Here is a 17,344-nt window from a genome sequence, read left to right on the forward strand (position 1 = left end):
GTATTTATTTATGTTTCCATTTCCTTCATTTTTTTCGCCATTTTATAACAAATAGTGGTATTGCGAAATTTTTCCTCAATCCGTCAATTTTAAAGATATCAGCTTTAAACTTCAGGACTTTATTTCTGAAACATAGCACATTCAGAAAATGTAAAAACCTGAAAATGTCATTTTTCCTCATTAGGACCCATTTTCGCAGACTTGGTCACATATATAACTTTGATTAATATATAACTTTGATTATCTTATAGCTTGTTTCCCGGATGGTATCGGAGGATAACAAAAGCTACATGATAGAGAAAGTTGAGGAGTGGGTCCATCTGGATAACATTTCGCCTGAAGCGTTCCCTATTGAGGATGTCAGTATCAACTCTGTAAATTATTTTGTAGCTCTTTACCATAATGGCGTGGCAGACTGACATGAGGAACATGATAGACTGGCTTGATGTGAGAGCCCATCTGGACATCATGCCTTCTGAGAAGTCCTACCCTATAGAGTATGACAGCATCGACATTCTTTATTATTATGTTAATTGTTTCCAGGATGCCATGGCAGGATGATAAGAGCAACATGATAGACAGGTTTGACGTGCGAGCCCATCTGGATATTATGCCTCCCGAGAAGTCCTACCCAATCAAGTATGTTTGCATTATAAGGGCTTATTATTATTTCAACGTAAATGGTTGTAAAGAGATATTTAGGAAGTAATAACACTCACAAAATGTTGGAGAGTGTTTTTCTTTGCTTTGAAAGCTTCACTCTCACAGACTGAACGTTTTGACAACTTTTTTATTTTTTGTCTTTAAACGAGCCAATTTTTGCGAAAATGCATGGAAACCAGTTATAAAGGACTGCTGACAAAAAATAAGATCACAGGTTTTGATTTTTAAGTTAAAAAATTAATGTTTTATGCATTTTTCTTAAACCGTTAATTATGGTTTAAGCCATAAAGAATTAATTTTCAAACAAAAATATAAAAATCTGCGGTCTGGTCTTTTGTCAGCAATCTTTTATAATTGGTTTGCAGATATTTACGCAAAGATTTGCTCTTTCCTAGACAAAAAATAAAAAAAAGTTGTAAAAATGGTATATCTGTGAGAGTGCAGCTTTAACTACTGTTTGCAATCGGTTCTAGTTCGACTATTGATAATTGGTTCCACTTGAGTAACCGATTATCATGATTCTCACTTAAATGTATAAACACATTAGGTTTCAAAAGTTGTCCTTAACAACATGGAACAAAGCAATGACATCGCCCATATAACTCCTGACTGAAGCTGATTGACAACTAGCACGAAAGCCTCAGGTATAATTTCATTTACTCTGATTGAGGGTTCAATAACGTAGCTTACTGCAGTATAGTCGAACCCTGCTGACTCGAACTCCCAGGGATCGGCAAAAATACCTCAAGCCCGGAAAATTAGAGCCAAAAGGGAATTCTTACCTTCAGAAATCAGTCGTGTACATCCAGTATAAGTCCACAAGCCGAACGAGTTTGAGACCACAGGGTTTAGCTGTCTAAGATCTTTAGTCTAATAGGTTGAAGAAACTCAGTTTGTGTATAGTATTTATCAACGAGATTGTGTAATCTATCTCCAATTCAGTTATTTTCACCTAGAATCTTTGTTGAATAGGTTGACAAAAGATGAGGAAAAAGAGGATCGGAAGGCCAACTACGAGCGATACAGAATCCTGGTGGAAAATGAGTGTGGGGGATGTATGTATATATATTTAGGATGTCTGGGGATATAGCTGGTGGGTGGGTGTTGGGAGAGGTGGGGGCTGGGGTAGGGAAGGCCAACTATGAGCGATACAGAATCCTTGTGGAAAATGAGTGTGGAGGGTGTATGTATGTATTTAAGTTGTCTGGGGATATAGCTGGGGAGGGGGGTGTTGGGAGAGGTGGGGGCTGGGGTAGGGAAGGCCAACTACGAGCGATACAGAATCCTTGTGGAAAATGAGTGTGGAGGATGTATGTATATATATTTAGGATGTCTGGGGATATAGCTGGGGGGGGGGGGAGAGGTGGGGGCTGGGGTAGGGAAGGCCAACTACGAGCAATACAGAATCCTTGTTGAGAATAAGTGTGGTTGATGTATGTATATATTTAAGTTGTCTGGGGATATAGTTAGGGATTTTATTTGGGCAGGGGTGGGGGCTGGGAAGGGAATTCCTACTACAAGTGATACTGTGTGGAGGATGTATGTTTATATTTTAATAGTTTGTGATTGAGGAGTAAGCTGGGTTTGTTCTAGGGCATGTTCTTGAAGTAGGCAAACTAGGAAAACGATTCTTGTGTAGAATTGATAAGCTTGATGTCTTAGAGTATATACATGTAGATTGTTTGATGGGAGTATAACAGCAGTTTTGTTTGGAGGGATGATTGGAGGGAAATTACAAGCAGTACAGTGTCCACTTTGTGAACAAGAGTGCCGGATGAGTGTATAAACATGTTGATTGTTTGAAGGGAGTATAACAGCTGTTTTGTTTTGAGGGATGATTGGAGGGAAGTTACAAGCAGTACAGTGTCCACTTTGTGAACGAGATTGCCGGATAGGAGTATAAACATGTAGATTGTTTGATGGGCGTATAGCAGTGGTTTTGTTTTGAGGTAACAGATTTTCAAACTCTAAAAACTTGAAAAAGCCAACAACAAAAATCTTATAATTCCAAACTAAAAATTATTTTATTTTTTAATATTTTTTTCACATTTTTGGTTAATCATTTTCAGTTTGGAATTATAAGTTTGAAAATCCGGTGCCAGTGTAGTATAACAGCAGTTTTGTTTTGAGGGGTGATGGGTGAGAAATTACAAGCTGAACAGTGTCATCTTGGTGAATGAATGTACTGGCTGAGAGTATAAACATGTAGATTGTTCCAGGGTGAAACTTGGAGGTTAGTCACTTCATCTAGGGTATGAGGGAGTGGTGATAGCCTGCTAGTTAAAGGAGATGACAATGGCTAAAGCCGCCACTGGGGCAATATTTTTCTGTGCCGATTTTCAAATTTCGAATCTTATGTTTGAAAAGTGAGAAAGATTGGATGGATGAAAGTATAAGTATTGAGTGAGAAACATGTTTGGTGAAAAGTAATGTAAAATTACAGAAATAAATAGTTTGATAAACTCTGGAACTTATGGAAGTGTTTAAACTGTTAATCTGGTTTGTATTGGTGTTGTTAAATTAACTGTTTGAATACATTTGTTTTCCCATGAATGTAACTAACACACCTTGGTTGGTATTCATAAAACATATTAATTTCTTAACTTAAGTTGATTTCTTAAAATTTTCAAAGTCAAATAAAAAGAAAAATTTAAGTGATTTTATAATAAAAGTATGTTAATTCAATAACATCAATGAAAATGAAGTATTTCAGATATTGTTAAGTTATTACATCAAATGGCCAGAAAATACTTAGCATACTTAGCATAGGAAAATAAATGAAGTTAGGAAATGACTGAAGATTTTTTATGAATACCAGCCAAGTATGTTCTATGTTTTCCAGTGTCTGAGGAGCAGGCCCTACACCAGCTGTATCTGGATGAACAGTTTGGGGCCATCAGCAAGGACGGGGAAGAAGAGAAAAACAAGTAGGTTATCTACCTTCCCTTGTAAATACAAACCTGTACAGGGGTGGTGAAGATGGGGGGGAGTAGGGTACTGCCCTTTGTTATTTGATAAGCTATGAAGGTCACCTCCCCTTAAAAATACAAACCTGTATAGGGATGGTGGAGGGAAGGGGCGGGTAGGTTATGTCCCTTTGTTATTTGATTAACCATGGAAGTAACCTTCCCTTGTAAAAATACAAATCTGTATACAGGAATGGTGAAGATGAAGGAAAAGTAGGTTACCTCCCTTTGTTATTTGATAAGCTATGAAGGTCACCTCCCATTGTAAAAACAAACCTGTACAGGGATGGTGAAGATAGGGGAAAAGTAGGTTACCTCCCTTTGTTATCTGATAAGCTATGAAGGTCACCCCCCTTGTAAAAACAAACCTGTACAGGGGTGGTGAAGATAGGAGAAACAAGGTTACCTCCCTTCGTTTTTTGATAAGCCATTCAGAATTGAGGGTTACCTCCCTGGTACAGGAATATGTAGTTGAGAGAAACAGGTACACTACCAAACAAGTGTATTTTGCATAAATCATGAAAATCAGTTGGTTTGAATTCGAAACTTGGTGTAATCACTGAAACTGTGAAAGTTTTGTTATCTGATTCGGACTTATCTAATTTAAAATGCCCTAGTTAAACTTCTGGTTTCTGTATTTATAGCCAAATGTTCATCCATACAAACAATTATAAATGACATGTTTATGTATACCATTTAATACAAACAGTTTTACCAAATAATACCAATGTGAACAAATAAATATTGATCTAGCGCTTTGTTTGTTAAATAGGTAAACTTGTGTGCATGTGAATAATTATTATATTGAATACAAGCACCATTTATTTATTATTGTTGGTTAAAAATAGTTAAGGGGAATTTTCCACAGTTATACCCCAATGACTGTCAATCATGATTTTCCGAAAATCTTTAAACAGTAACATACATAACAAATCACATTTAAACAAACACTTTGCATAATAATAACTGAAGAAGGCAACATGTTCTTTGCAAAAGGTTGGTAGTGTAGGTTACCTCTCTTTGTTTTAAATGGGCTATGAAAGTTACCTCCCCTAGTACAAATGCAAACATGTACATTGGAATTGAGAAAGACATTTAAGGTTACCTCCCTTTGGAGAATTGCTTTGTACTTAACAAATCTGTGTTGAGACCATTAAGCTTATATATGAGCTGTTTATTAGTATTTGGACATGCATGACTGTAAACCAATGCCCACATTTGAATTTACAGTAAGGTTTATGTAAAATTTGTTTACCACAGTATAATCATAATAAATCACAATCCATTTGTTCTGGTTTGTTAAAATCACAATTAAAACTTGCATACATAGTTTTTTTTCCCAAATATATGAACTAAAATTTTCCTGAGTATTATATTCAAAATAAATCATAAACATGTTAATCAAGATTATAAAAAACAAAGCTTTACATGCTTAATTCAAAATGTGCTTGAATATTATAATATATTTCAATTGATCACATTTTTTCTTGGGTTTATGCTGTATGAACGCAGTAGGGCATGCGAGCAAATTTCATGAGGTGCGCAAGTGCTTCTTGATCATTTGCGAGCTTAAAATGCCCTCTGCATTCATACAGCATAAATGCATGAAAAATGCGATCAATACTTACATTTACATTTTAAAGAAATAAATTATTCATTATGATTAAAATCGGCAGTATTTTTTAAAACTGAGTTTTTGTTCTTAAAGAAATGTCACCAACAACATATGCTTGTATAAAACAAAAGATGATATTTGAAATATTGTTTATCAATGGTTAAATGACATCGTGCTAATCCATTAAGAGTGCAATAACTCTTGCGTATTTTACAATATGAATTCTAGTTTTATCTACACAATTCACTTCCCCACTCCTTCCTTTTCCCATCCCTTCCTCTTCATACTCCAACCCTTTTGCTTCCCTTCCCCACCCCTTTCACTTACTTTCCCCACACCACCTCCCTCCCAACCCCTTCTACTTCCATTCCCCACCCCTTCAGCTTCCCCCCTTTTCTGGTTCGCCACCCCTTCAGCTTCCCGCCCTCTCTGCTTACCCACCTTTACACTTTCCTACCGCATTCTTTTCCCTTCCAGACTCCTTCCATTTCCCTTTCTTGCTCTTTCAGCTTCCCCCACCCCGACACTACACCACCCCATCCACTTCACTTTTACACCCCTTCCCCACCACTTCCACTTGTCTTCCCACACCATCCACTTTCATATCCCACCCTTCCACTTCCCTTCCCAACCCTTTCAGCTTCCCCACTTTACACTTCACCACCCCATCAACTTCCCTTCTACACCCCTTCCCCACCCCTTCCATTTGTTTTTCCCACACCATCCACTTATATATCCCAGCCTTCCCCTTCCCAACCCCTTCAGCTCCCCCCTTACACTTCACCACCCCATCCACTTCCCTTCCACACCTCTTTCCCACACCATCCACTTTCATATCCCAGCCTTCCACTTCCCTTCCCAACCCCTTCAGCTTCCCCCCTTAAACTTCACCACCCCATCCACTTCCCTTCCACACATCTTTCCCACCCCTTCCATGTCCCTTACCCACCCCTTCCAGTTACTTTCTTCACCCCTTCCACTTAATATTAATACCCACTTTGCAATTTGCAATTTGAACTTCATAAACCATGCCCTGACCAAATGCTTTCATTCAGCAACAAACCCCAAAAATAGCATAAATTACTAATTATTGACCTGTGTTGGTGTGTTTTGCAGGTTGAAAGATAAGAAGGCAGCTATTGGCTACACGTACGATGACAGTACGGAGGGTCCATCTAAAGACAAGGGCAGCGATGAGTCCGAGAGCGAAGAAGAGGATATTGAGACTTTTGACCTAGGTAGGTAGAATTGATGATTTAAGAGAGTATTTTCCTTATGAAGGCTGCTGTTGTAAAAAAATACCCATTCCCTGTGGTTAATAATGTCGTATTTCGCCCCCCAAAGTAATTCAAAATCTGAAATTTTCAATGTGGAAGAATTTGAACTCCTAAAACATGCATATTTAGGTTAACCATAGGATACTGTGTGTACAAATATCAAGTTATGGCATGATATACCTTCAGAGAGAGAAAAATTACACAAAAATTAGGACACTATTTCTATGAAGGCATATTTATTTTCTTCCAAAGAAAGTTGACATTTGTCCTCGAACTTGACCTATTTGATATTAAATGAGCAAGAGGTCTTGCTCTTAAAACTTCTTCTTTTATTTGTAATAAGCACATTTTCTTTAATGCAAATACTGTCGATAGTTATTTTGTTGTGCTGGAAGTGATATTACAAGTCCACAGTATTTTTATTCCTTCAATTTGCACTTGTTAATGTCAGAGAATGGTAGTGATGTTCCAATGATCGATTATAATTGATATTTGATTGGTAGGGCCTGAAATTGGTGATTATCGATTGTATTTGAACATAAACAATCATCTATTTAATCGGCGAGTTGGTTTTTGGTTCCGTCTTGTTATTTGTGTTCGGTTCATTTCTGCCTATTTTCTCCTTTGAGTTCATTTCTACATTCGGGAGTGTTCAGTTGTCGCTGGTACATAGAAAAACACAACAACAAAACTAAATGACAAGTTATTGTACAAGAATAAAACAACATTTAAGGTATTGTCAGAAACCGATTGTACTATCTATAATCGGTTACTTGAGTGGAACCTATTATCGATAGTCAAACTGTAGCCAATTCCCAACACTATAGAATGGTTTTCGATACCCTGTTCTTATTACTCATGCTTTTATTTATATATATATGTTTATATAAAGCTGATGTTGAAAGAACATTTCCCTTCAATAGATAAGCTCATGAATAGGAATAAAATCTTCAGGTTTGGGTTACCCAACCCCACATATGAAATACAGGCTGGCCCTACCATTTTTTGTTATATTTAATATGTAGCTTTATACTGATTTTTAGCTCCACTGGCCGAAGGCCATGGAGCTTATGTCGTCACAGATTGTCCGTCGTGAGTGCGTGCGTGCGTAAACTTTTACTTTAAACGACATCTCCTCTGAAACTGATAAGCAGATTTTGACAAAACTTCACAGGAATGTTCCTTTGGTGGTCCTTTACCAAAATTGCTCAAATGGTTCCGGTCCATTGCACAATATGGCCGCCAGAGCTAAAAATAGCAAAATCTTTAAATGACATCTCCTCTGAAACGGTTTGGCAGATTTTGATGAAACTTGACAGTAATGTTCCTTGGGTGGTCCTTTATTAAAATTGCTCAAATGGTTCTGGTCCATTGCACAATATGGCCGCCACAGCTAAAAATAGCAAAATCTTTAAACGACATCTCCTCTGAAACGGATAGGCAGATTTTGATGAAACTTGACAGAATTGTTCCTTGGGTGGTCCTTAACCAAAATTGCTCAAATGGTTCCGGTCCGCTGCACAACATGGCTGCCAGGGCAAAAAAATAGAAAAACCTTTAAAGAACATCTTCTCAGAAACCGATGATCAGATTTTGATGAAACTTAACAGAAATGTTCCTTGGATGGTCCTTTATCAAATTTGCTTCAATGGTTTCGGTCCACTGCACAAGATGGCCCCCAGAGGTAAAAATAGAAAAACCTTTAAACGACTTCTCCTCAGAAACCGATGATCGTATTGCAATGAAACTTGACAGAAATGTTACTTGGGTAGTCCTTAACCAAAATAGCCCAAACAGTTCTGGTCTGCTGCACAACATGGGCACCAGAGCTAAGAATAGAAAAAAACGTTAAACTACATCTTCTCAGAAACCGATTATCAGATTTTGATGAAACTTTACATAAATGTTCATTGGGATGCCCTTTAACCCAAATTGCCCAAATGGTTCCGGTCCGCTGCACAACATGGCTGCGAGAGTTAAAAATAGAAAAACCTTTAAGGACTTCTCGTCCGCAGTCTTCACGAAAAACATTTTAATCTACTAGCCAGTTGGACTAGCATAATGGCATATTTTACTAGTCCGAATGACAATCTAGTAGTCCGACTATTTTGCCACATTATAAAACTGTATGCTTGAGGTAAATACCTATTTCAATTGAGCAGCTTGCAGTTTGAGTAAACATTTCTTTATTATGATGCTCATGCAGTGATAGGGAGTGACATCCTTCTGTTGGGAATAGTGCTCCTTGTTTTTCAGAACCTATGGGTACTATGTAAAAACAAAAGGCATCTTGCTTGAATAGACTGTAATAATATCTTGAATAGACTGTAATAATATCAACATGGTTAGAAAAGAAATGCCATGCTTTAATAGCTTTGATTACATTTTACTACTGAATTACCTCCCTTTAATAGTAAAAAAAATAATGTCTTAATTTTTCATGTATAGCATCTTTAAATAATTTTTAAACAATAATAATTTATGAGTAAACATATAAGCATAAAGTTCTCACAAAAAGATCAATTTAAAAACCTTACATTTATACATAGGAAAGTATATATAGACTGAACATTAATTTTCGTTTAAGTGACATTCTGAAAGTTTATGAAACAGCTATTTTTAGTAACTTAAATGGCCGAAAAGTGTAAGTGAAACACCAAGTCGATTCTATCTCGTCAGTTCTTGTTCAGGTTAGATATTTGCTTCATAATCTATTCAGATTAAATGTTTATTAATTGTTTAACTTTTAAGCATTATTTTGGGTCGATATTTATAGTTTAAAGGAAAAACTTATATCTTAAACAGCGACAACGTGTCGCGAGTGGCAAAAGACCCGACATCACATCAGAAGTGAAAAAAAGATGGTCTTATGCAGGACTAAGTGGATGCGTGTTGAATGCTGCTTGTATAAATATATTTTGATAATCAGTAACTAGTGATTAAAATCGATATCACTTAAGTTAAAAACTAAAAAGACAGTAAATGCTTATATTACTTCAGGTTGAGGGTTCTTTTCTGTTGTTGTTGGTTCTTGTCGGTTTTTAGTGACAGCGATTATTCGGAACGTCTCGTCGATTTCCAGATAATTTCCCGCGGAAAAACAAGCATGGCTGCGAAAAGAAAACGTGAAAATGACTCGGTAACTGGTTATTTAAAAGACGTGTCGCCATTAAAAGTCGCAAAAAACAATAATAAACGTCTCCATTTCCATTTGGAAAACAATGGTTTGTAATTTTTTGCTCGCCTGTCATATGACAAGACAAGATTACATGTTAGTCAATCGTCAGTCCACAAATTGCCTGTGTCACAATTTTGACATAATCTTTATGAGACTTAATAACAAGGGTCATCTCAACAAAATCTTTGACAAAATGGCCCAAATGGTTCCGTTCCGCTGCACAACATGGCAGCCAGAGCTAAAAATAGGAAAAACCTTTACACCACTTCTCCTCAGAAACCGATGATCAGATTTTGATGAAACTTGACAGAAATGTTCCTTGGGTGGTCATTAACCAAAATTTGTTAAATGGTTCCAGTCCACTGCACACCATGGCTGCCAGAGCTAAAAAATAAAAAAAACTTTATACGACTTGTCGTCGAAACCGATGACCTTTTTTCGATAAAATTTGACAGAAATGTTTGTTTGGTGCTCCTTTACTCAAATTGCCCAAATCATTTCGGTCCACTGCACAACATGGCAGCCAGAGCTATTAAAGTAAAAAATTTTTTAAATAACTTCTCCTCAAAAATTGATGATTGTATTTCTATGAAACTTGATGAAAATGTTCGTTAGGTGGTCTTTGCTTGAACCTTTTGGCCAGTGGAGCACAGGCACTGATGTGCCTCTTGTTTTTAATACCATTCCCCAATGATGACAATACCGTTGCTACAAAAAGCCTAAATATTTTATTTCTTTTAAATCCTACCGACCCTTCCTGTTTTTTTAATTTTAATGCATTATAATTCAAAACTCGTTTGACTTTAATTATCAGTACAAAAATAGCGATATTTTGGCGCTTTTTTAACTAGATCAGGGTTTCCGCCAGGAATTTCATAATGCATGTCGGAAGGGGAGGGTTTGGGAGTGGTGTCCCCTCCTGACGTCGATTTTTTTTATATTTTCGTATCCAAAATGGTGCAATTTCCTGCATTTTAAACAAGTTTACAGTTATGTTCCCATGATTTAGAATTACCAACTAAAATCCGATTAACATTAAAATTATTTGTGAAAAGGTTTATTGGTTTCTCTTCCTTGTTTATTGGTATTTCTCAAGTTTTCCGACAATAAAATATTGACGATATTGATCGACTCATGTTTCGTTTAGTGCGGGTATTATTTATATTGACACCGTTGACGTCACCGCAAAACGTGTAAAGCACGCTGCATGCTGGAACACAAAAGAGCCCGGAGCAAAGCGACTGCTCGTGTATTCGTATTTAAAGCTGCAACAGCTAATATTTTTAAAGCCGGGTTGGCTAAATAATAACTTAAAGGGAATGTAATGTGTATTTTCAGATTTATTTATCTTTTTTCTAAATCAATTAAAAGAACGATAAAATAATCAAAGGTTAATAATAAGCAACACAAAATATAAATTTACACTTTTAAAGACGGGAACGCGACTCAATTACATACGACGGCATAGCATAACCCTTGTTAATAACACAGATATCTTAACACGGTTCTCAATTATAATTTAATAATTGGTTAACAAACGGACTCGGGATTAAGAAACAAAATAAAACGACACATGATTTATGTTACCGAAATCAATTAACACTTATTGTTTACTTTGCGTTCATAGATGATTATAGGGATGAAGGTCGCAATTACGACAGTGGTGTTTTTCACACATTCCCATTCTGATAAAGAATAGGAGTTTGGTTAATTGGCACTGTTGAACCTCACCGACACGCCTTCAGGCTGTCGTCGATCCTGAATGGCTGATACAAATGTCGTAATAGTCCCGACACGCCTTCTGGCTGTCAGTCAACCGTTGCAATCGCAACAAAATCGTGTATTGTCAAAACTGATGATTGTTTTGATAAGGATTGTCGCTACGCGGATTAAAGCATGTCGGCATAATTAACGCGTGTCGGTAATTGGCCTTGCCAGCGGAAGGCACGTTGGGCCCGACAAGCCATAAAGGGCTGGCGGAAACCCTGTAGATAATTTATGGTCACAAAGCTATAAACTTCGTCGGATACCCCCCGATACACACTACGTTATGCTTTGTTGTGTACCATGGGCAATTTGGCTAGAAAAATCTCGTAATCATGAATAATTAATGACTCAGTTTCATTGGTTCCTCAAAGTACCAGATGCTTTATGGTTGAAAAATATTCTGGCGATTGCCGGAGTTGAACTGGGTCACCCTTCTCAGTACATTAATACTTGGCAGCAGTCATGACCAGACGGCCACGGAGACTACTGACACTGTAAAGTTATTGAACAATATTTGAGTGTAACATGCAATTTTATTGGAAGAAGACTTGTCTCTCCTGCCTCATGCCTATTCATTAAAACAAAATTTTGTCTGTCAATTGTCTGTTCTGTATGAAGTGTAACGGAAAAAAGTACCGTAGTTACCTACGATAACTATTTATGAAAAACCTCATTTACAAAGGCTAATATTTTATGTTTTGCCCCTTTATAACTAATAGATAATCAGTATCTTGACATAAAATAAATGATGATGTCCTACTGTCAAATGCAAAGGTCAATGTTGTTGGCGTGGCTTCACCATCCTCGTCGATGGCCAGTGTGGCCAGTTTACGTTTGCCCTTACTGGCCACCTGTAATATGGTGTGGGTCCCAAACCCACACACGAAGACCTCTCCACCAGGGGACACACATACATCTGTGGCGCCTTTCTGGTCCCCGTTTTTGAGTCTTGCCAGCACTCGGCCCTTCATGTTCAATGTCACAAGCTGGTGATCAGTAGTTTCAACAATGTAGAGTCTGTCCGCATCTGGGTTGACTGCCAGCCTAAAAGCAAACAACCCATTTGATAGGTTGATCTCTCTAACCTTCTGCCCGGCCAATGTGTACTGGTACAGGGTATGACCAGATGATAGGTACAGGTGCCCTGCCATGTATGAAACGCTGTAGATGCAGTAGCAGCAGACGTCCAGCTGAAATATAAAACATATTTGCTTTTACATTAGGTAATTATACAAAGTGACAACAACAATAGTATCAATAATAACCATAGGGCCTTAAACAGTCAATGATATCAGACTTTTGGATGAACAAGTCTAAATTCTTTTACTATTGCTTGTCATCAAATTTTTTAACAAGCCCTGCTATATAAAATTCAGAATTTGAGCAAGCTGAACTTCTGGTTCCATAAACTTGACATTCTCACTAAATGGGCGCTGACTACTATTGTTACAATTGGTAAAAAAAAAACCATTTTGTGTTTTAATATCAAGTTTCAAAAGCTTAATACTGAAAGATTATGGAATACAGTTCCATGCATGCCGTATATCCCATCCCTTAGGTTGACCTATTTATCCGCAACATATATATCACCTCAATAACCTGTTTATTTTGATCTAAAGATGCTAACATCTATTCCATTTATTTATTGGATATGGATAAATATGGGGTCACCGCGTGACCAGTCCTGGACCAATGGCATTGCATCATTTATGTTGGAGGCGTGATATATTTTCTTATTCATTTTTACCAAACATACAAGCAATGATTATACCATAACTATATTAGCAAGCTTGCTTTTAAAGTTGAATGATCAAATGTAACTATTACAGGCATTTTTCTGTCCAACTCGAGTTTGGAATTTTTGACATTGAAGAACAGTATTTCACGGCCCTCGGTGCAGGCAGCCACCTGGTTGTCAGACACGGCACAGATATCCCATGGCTTCTGTATAACAGTACTAAAATGGTCCATCACGGCATAGTTAGGTGACAACAGCTTCACATTACAGTTATAATGATCAGTTATAACGATCTCTCCACTTGGCAGCACTGTTATACCATATATACGGCAAGGATATCGATCATGTTCTAATTTAACGTTAAAGCAATTCCCTTCTTTTACTGGATATGGCCTATTATTGTGTATGGCTGTTACCACTGGCGATGTATCATGCTTTGTGGTTGCCACTCTCTCCTTTAGTTTTAAAGGGAGTTCATCATTGTGTGTTGTCTTTTCATTATTTTCCGACTCTGGTTGATTTGTGGGTTTGGGTGCGATGTGTTGTAACAATTTGACCTGCTTGCATTGCCTGTAAAATATGATGCATTTCTGAGTTATAAGGACTCTGAAATCCATAGCTCAAAAGTTAATGGATAAGTGACTACTTTAAAGCAATATCCTGGCAAAAAAATTAGTTTAGTCTAAATTTATTTATTGGACATCGATTGTGAAACAACAGTGTGTGTACACAACGTGATAAATTATGTCATAAATGCTACATTGGAAGGCACCATTTTGCTTTGAATTAAGACTTAAAACAAAGACAATGATTCTTTTTCTTCACTATTTTAAATGAAACAAAAGGCAGTCTATACCTGTTAAAATGCCCCACCTTTGTTTAATTTCCAGTGTTAGATTATGTGATTAGTTTCCTCAAACACTTCAACAAACCTGTTTTCTAAATAATGTTGTGACAGTGCTCAATCAGGCGCCGCTTTTGTAAAAAGGTTTGTCGAAATGTTTTAAAAAACTAAACCCTCAATCAGACTCCGCTTAAAGACTGAAGGCGGGGCTCTGTAAGCGGCCTAGACTGCGCTATATTTCATTTAAAATGGTGAAAAAATGGTAAAGTTATCTTTGTTAAAACTCTTCATTAGAAGCAAAACATTGCCTATTGATGCCGCTATTTATCATGTGGTACACACACACTGAACAATTTATTACAACATTATGATCTATAAAAATATAATGATAGAATCCAAGAAATAAAACTGTCATGTATTTTGTCTCACCTGTGTAGCTCCTCCAGACATAAGACACAACAAGTTTGCCTGTGGTCTCTACAAAAAACCTTCATCTCCTCCCCTGGATGCAGTTTGCACATGCTTGTAACATTTCCCCAGAGATCCCTCTTCCTTGGTCCAAGAATAGGGTGTCCTCGGTAAAACTGGTCATGTTGCTTTAAACATGGGCCACAAAATTGGCGGGTACATTGTTGACAGAAGTATACGGCCTCTGAGTTCAGTCCGTGCTTCTGACACTCTGTGCAAGGAAAGTCGTATTCAAAGTCCCCAGCGTGTAACTCTGATCCACTAAATCCTGTGGCCATTTTTGTTTGTTAGTATCACTGTTTATGGCTTTGGGCTATAACAGGTTGAAGCAAAGGAGCAGCGTTTTATAAGGTCATTTATCAGTATTTTTAGATCAATTATTCATATTATCTATCTTTAAATACCGTATTTGTCCTAATGAGGTATAAAAGTGCAAGTTACATTTACTTAAACTATGAGGGTGGGAGCTTTAGCCCACTCATCGTTTAAAATCGAACATCATCGCACACAGGGCTGGGACACAAATTCAAGGATATCATTTCTGAAATGACATTACGTTCATGTATAAATAGGCGCGCTTTTTTTGAAAAAGAAAAAAATATTTACTGTAATTTTATATATCCTTTTTAGGCAAAAAAAATTTGTTTCAGTGCGAGATCGAAGTTTATTTTACCTTGTGAAAACCAAAAGTAAATAATATAAGCTTTTGGTGATCACCCAGTGAAATATATTACGATCTTACACTGAAACAATCAATCATTCTCAATATATTTTTTTTAATCTTATACATGTTTGACTTACCCTCCAAAGTATCAAACACTGCCAATTCTTCTGTACTTAGTATAATGGGGGATATGACAGTATGTGAATGTTTCATGTCAGTTTGCACATTCTTTCAATTTTGCTTGTTTCTGCTTTTTAGCTCCACTGGCCGAAGGCCATGGAGCTTATGTCGTCACAGATTGTCCGTCGTGAGTGCGTGCGTGCGTGCGTGCGTGCGTGCGTGCGTGCGTGCGTGCGTAAACTTTTACTTTAAACGACATCTCCTCTGAAACTGATAAGCGGATTTTGACAAAACTTCACAGGAATGTTCCTTTGGTGGTCCTTTACCAAAATTGCTCAAATGGTTCCGGTCCATTGCACAATATGGCCGCCAGAGCTAAAAATAGCAAAATCTTTAAACGACATCTCCTCTGAAACGGTTCGGCAGATTTTGATGAAACTTGACAGTAATGTTCCTTGGGTGGTCCTTTATTAAAATTGCTCAAATGGTTCTGGTCCATTGCACAATATGGCCGCCACAGCTAAAAATAGCAAAATCTTTAAACGACATCTCCTCTGAAACGGATAGGCAGATTTGATGAAACTTGACAGAATTGTTCCTTGGGTGGTCCTTAACCAAAATTGCTCAAATGGTTCCGGTCCGCTGCACAACATGGCTGCCAGGGCAAAAAAATAGAAAAACCTTTAAAGAACATCTTCTCAGAAACCGATGATCAGTTTTTGATGAAACTTAAAAGAAATGTTCCTTGGATGGTCATTAACCAAAATTTGTTAAATGGTTCCAGTCCACTGCACACCATGGCTGCCAGAGCTAAAAAATAAAAAAAACTTTATACGACTTGTCGTCGAAACCGATGACCTTTTTTCGATAAAACTTGACAGAAATGTTTGTTTGGTGCTCCTTTACTCAAATTGCCCAAATCATTTCGGTCCACTGCACAACATGGCAGCCAGAGCTATTAAAGTAAAAAAATTTTTTAAATAACTTCTCCTCAAAAATTGATGATTGTATTTCTATGAAACTTGACGAAAATGTTCGTTAGGTGGTCTTTGCTTGAACCTTTTGGCCAGTGGAGCACAGGCACTGATGTGCCTCTTGTTTTACTCTGCAAATGGTATGAAAGAATACAAAATCACTAAACACAAATTCGCTGGACAATGGACTGAAGTATTAAACTCCTTTGCCTTATAAGGAATAACTAATTAAAGAGATAAAAACTTCAGAAGTAATATTTCCCAATTTATATTCAATGGGAGCATACATCATTCCCAGCAAAAGCCTTGTATGCTGTTTACAATGTTAAATACGGTATCTCAGTAAGATATGAGATATATACCAAAATCATGAGACAGCACGTTTAAATGTTAATGTTTCAAAATATGTTTATCAGTTGTACACTTTTGAAATAAGAAATCTCTATCTTACTCTCAAATAAAGCTGACATACTATTCATTAATCATTTACAGCTTGATATATATATCTGACCTTTAGTGATGTTCGGATGATCGATTATAATCGAAAATCGATTGGTTGGGCCTGAAATTGGCGACAATCGATTGTATTTGGTTACAATCGATCATCGAAAAAAAATAAAAATATATAAGTAAGTTTTCAGACGTAATCTTTTACAAAATGGCAGATGAAAGCCACAATGAGCATGTAAAAATGATTATTTTTTTTATATAACACTTAATTACTTCAATCATAGACATAACGTATATGCATATAATGATTAAGAGTTTCATAATGTGCATGAATAAAACTTCACTTAAAGTTTTATCTAGTAATTTAAAAAAACGATTGTACTATCGATAATCGGTTACTTGAGTGGAACCGATTATCGATTGTAAAATTGGAACTGATTCCCAACACTACTGACCTTACAATATTTTGTGGTACGCAGGGTGATTAAAGGGCCCTAATGTAAGCACTAGTTAGATGTATTAGAGGGTCCATAAAGTTTTGCTGACAATTAGTATCAATTTTCTTGACAATGATCTAAGATCTCTTAATAATTCTAGAGTGTCTGCTTTTCCAAATTTAT

General features: G+C 36.9%; 2 protein-coding genes across 3 annotated transcripts in view; one reads left to right on the forward strand and one right to left on the reverse strand.

Annotated features, from left to right (window-relative positions):
* The window catches only part of LOC128207736 (CLK4-associating serine/arginine rich protein-like), a 59,484-nt gene that overhangs the window by 10,078 nt on the left and 32,062 nt on the right, over window positions 1–17,344 (forward strand). For both annotated transcript variants that reach the window (XR_008256757.1, XM_052910849.1), the window contains exons 4-7: window positions 544–639; window positions 1,636–1,718; window positions 3,506–3,590; window positions 6,361–6,482. Coding sequence is in view for 1 of the 2 variants with exons in the window: in XM_052910849.1 (XP_052766809.1) it covers window positions 544–639; window positions 1,636–1,718; window positions 3,506–3,590; window positions 6,361–6,482 (386 nt within the window). In the remaining variant the exon portion in view is untranslated. The remainder of the gene's footprint in view (window positions 1–543; window positions 640–1,635; window positions 1,719–3,505; window positions 3,591–6,360; window positions 6,483–17,344) is intronic.
* LOC128207737 (uncharacterized) lies at window positions 9,836–15,959 on the reverse strand. The gene is made up of 5 exons (XM_052910850.1): window positions 15,318–15,959; window positions 14,478–14,784; window positions 13,294–13,774; window positions 12,227–12,656; window positions 9,836–10,083 (listed from the first exon to the last, which is right to left on the reverse strand). The coding sequence occupies exons 1-5, from the start codon at window positions 15,391–15,393 to the stop codon at window positions 9,986–9,988; spliced, it is 1,392 nt and encodes a 463-aa protein (XP_052766810.1). The 5' UTR covers window positions 15,394–15,959; the 3' UTR covers window positions 9,836–9,985.

Source organism: Mya arenaria, chromosome 11 (assembly GCF_026914265.1).
Source record: "Mya arenaria isolate MELC-2E11 chromosome 11, ASM2691426v1".
In the NCBI taxonomy this organism is placed as follows: Eukaryota; Metazoa; Mollusca; class Bivalvia; order Myida; family Myidae; genus Mya; species Mya arenaria.

What these genes read in the sequence shown, in the direction of transcription:
- LOC128207737 (XM_052910850.1), bottom strand. Translation starts at nt 15,393, where the DNA reads ATGAAACATTCACATACTGTCATATCCCCCATTATACTAAGTACAGAA. An exon ending in TGTCTGGAGGAGCTACACAG is followed by an intron (nt 13,775 to 14,477) that starts GTGAGACAAAAT and finishes CATATTTTACAG; the next exon opens with GCAATGCAAGCAGGTCAAAT. An exon ending in AGTTGGACAGAAAAATGCCT is followed by an intron (nt 12,657 to 13,293) that starts GTAATAGTTACA and finishes TTTATATTTCAG; the next exon opens with CTGGACGTCTGCTGCTACTG.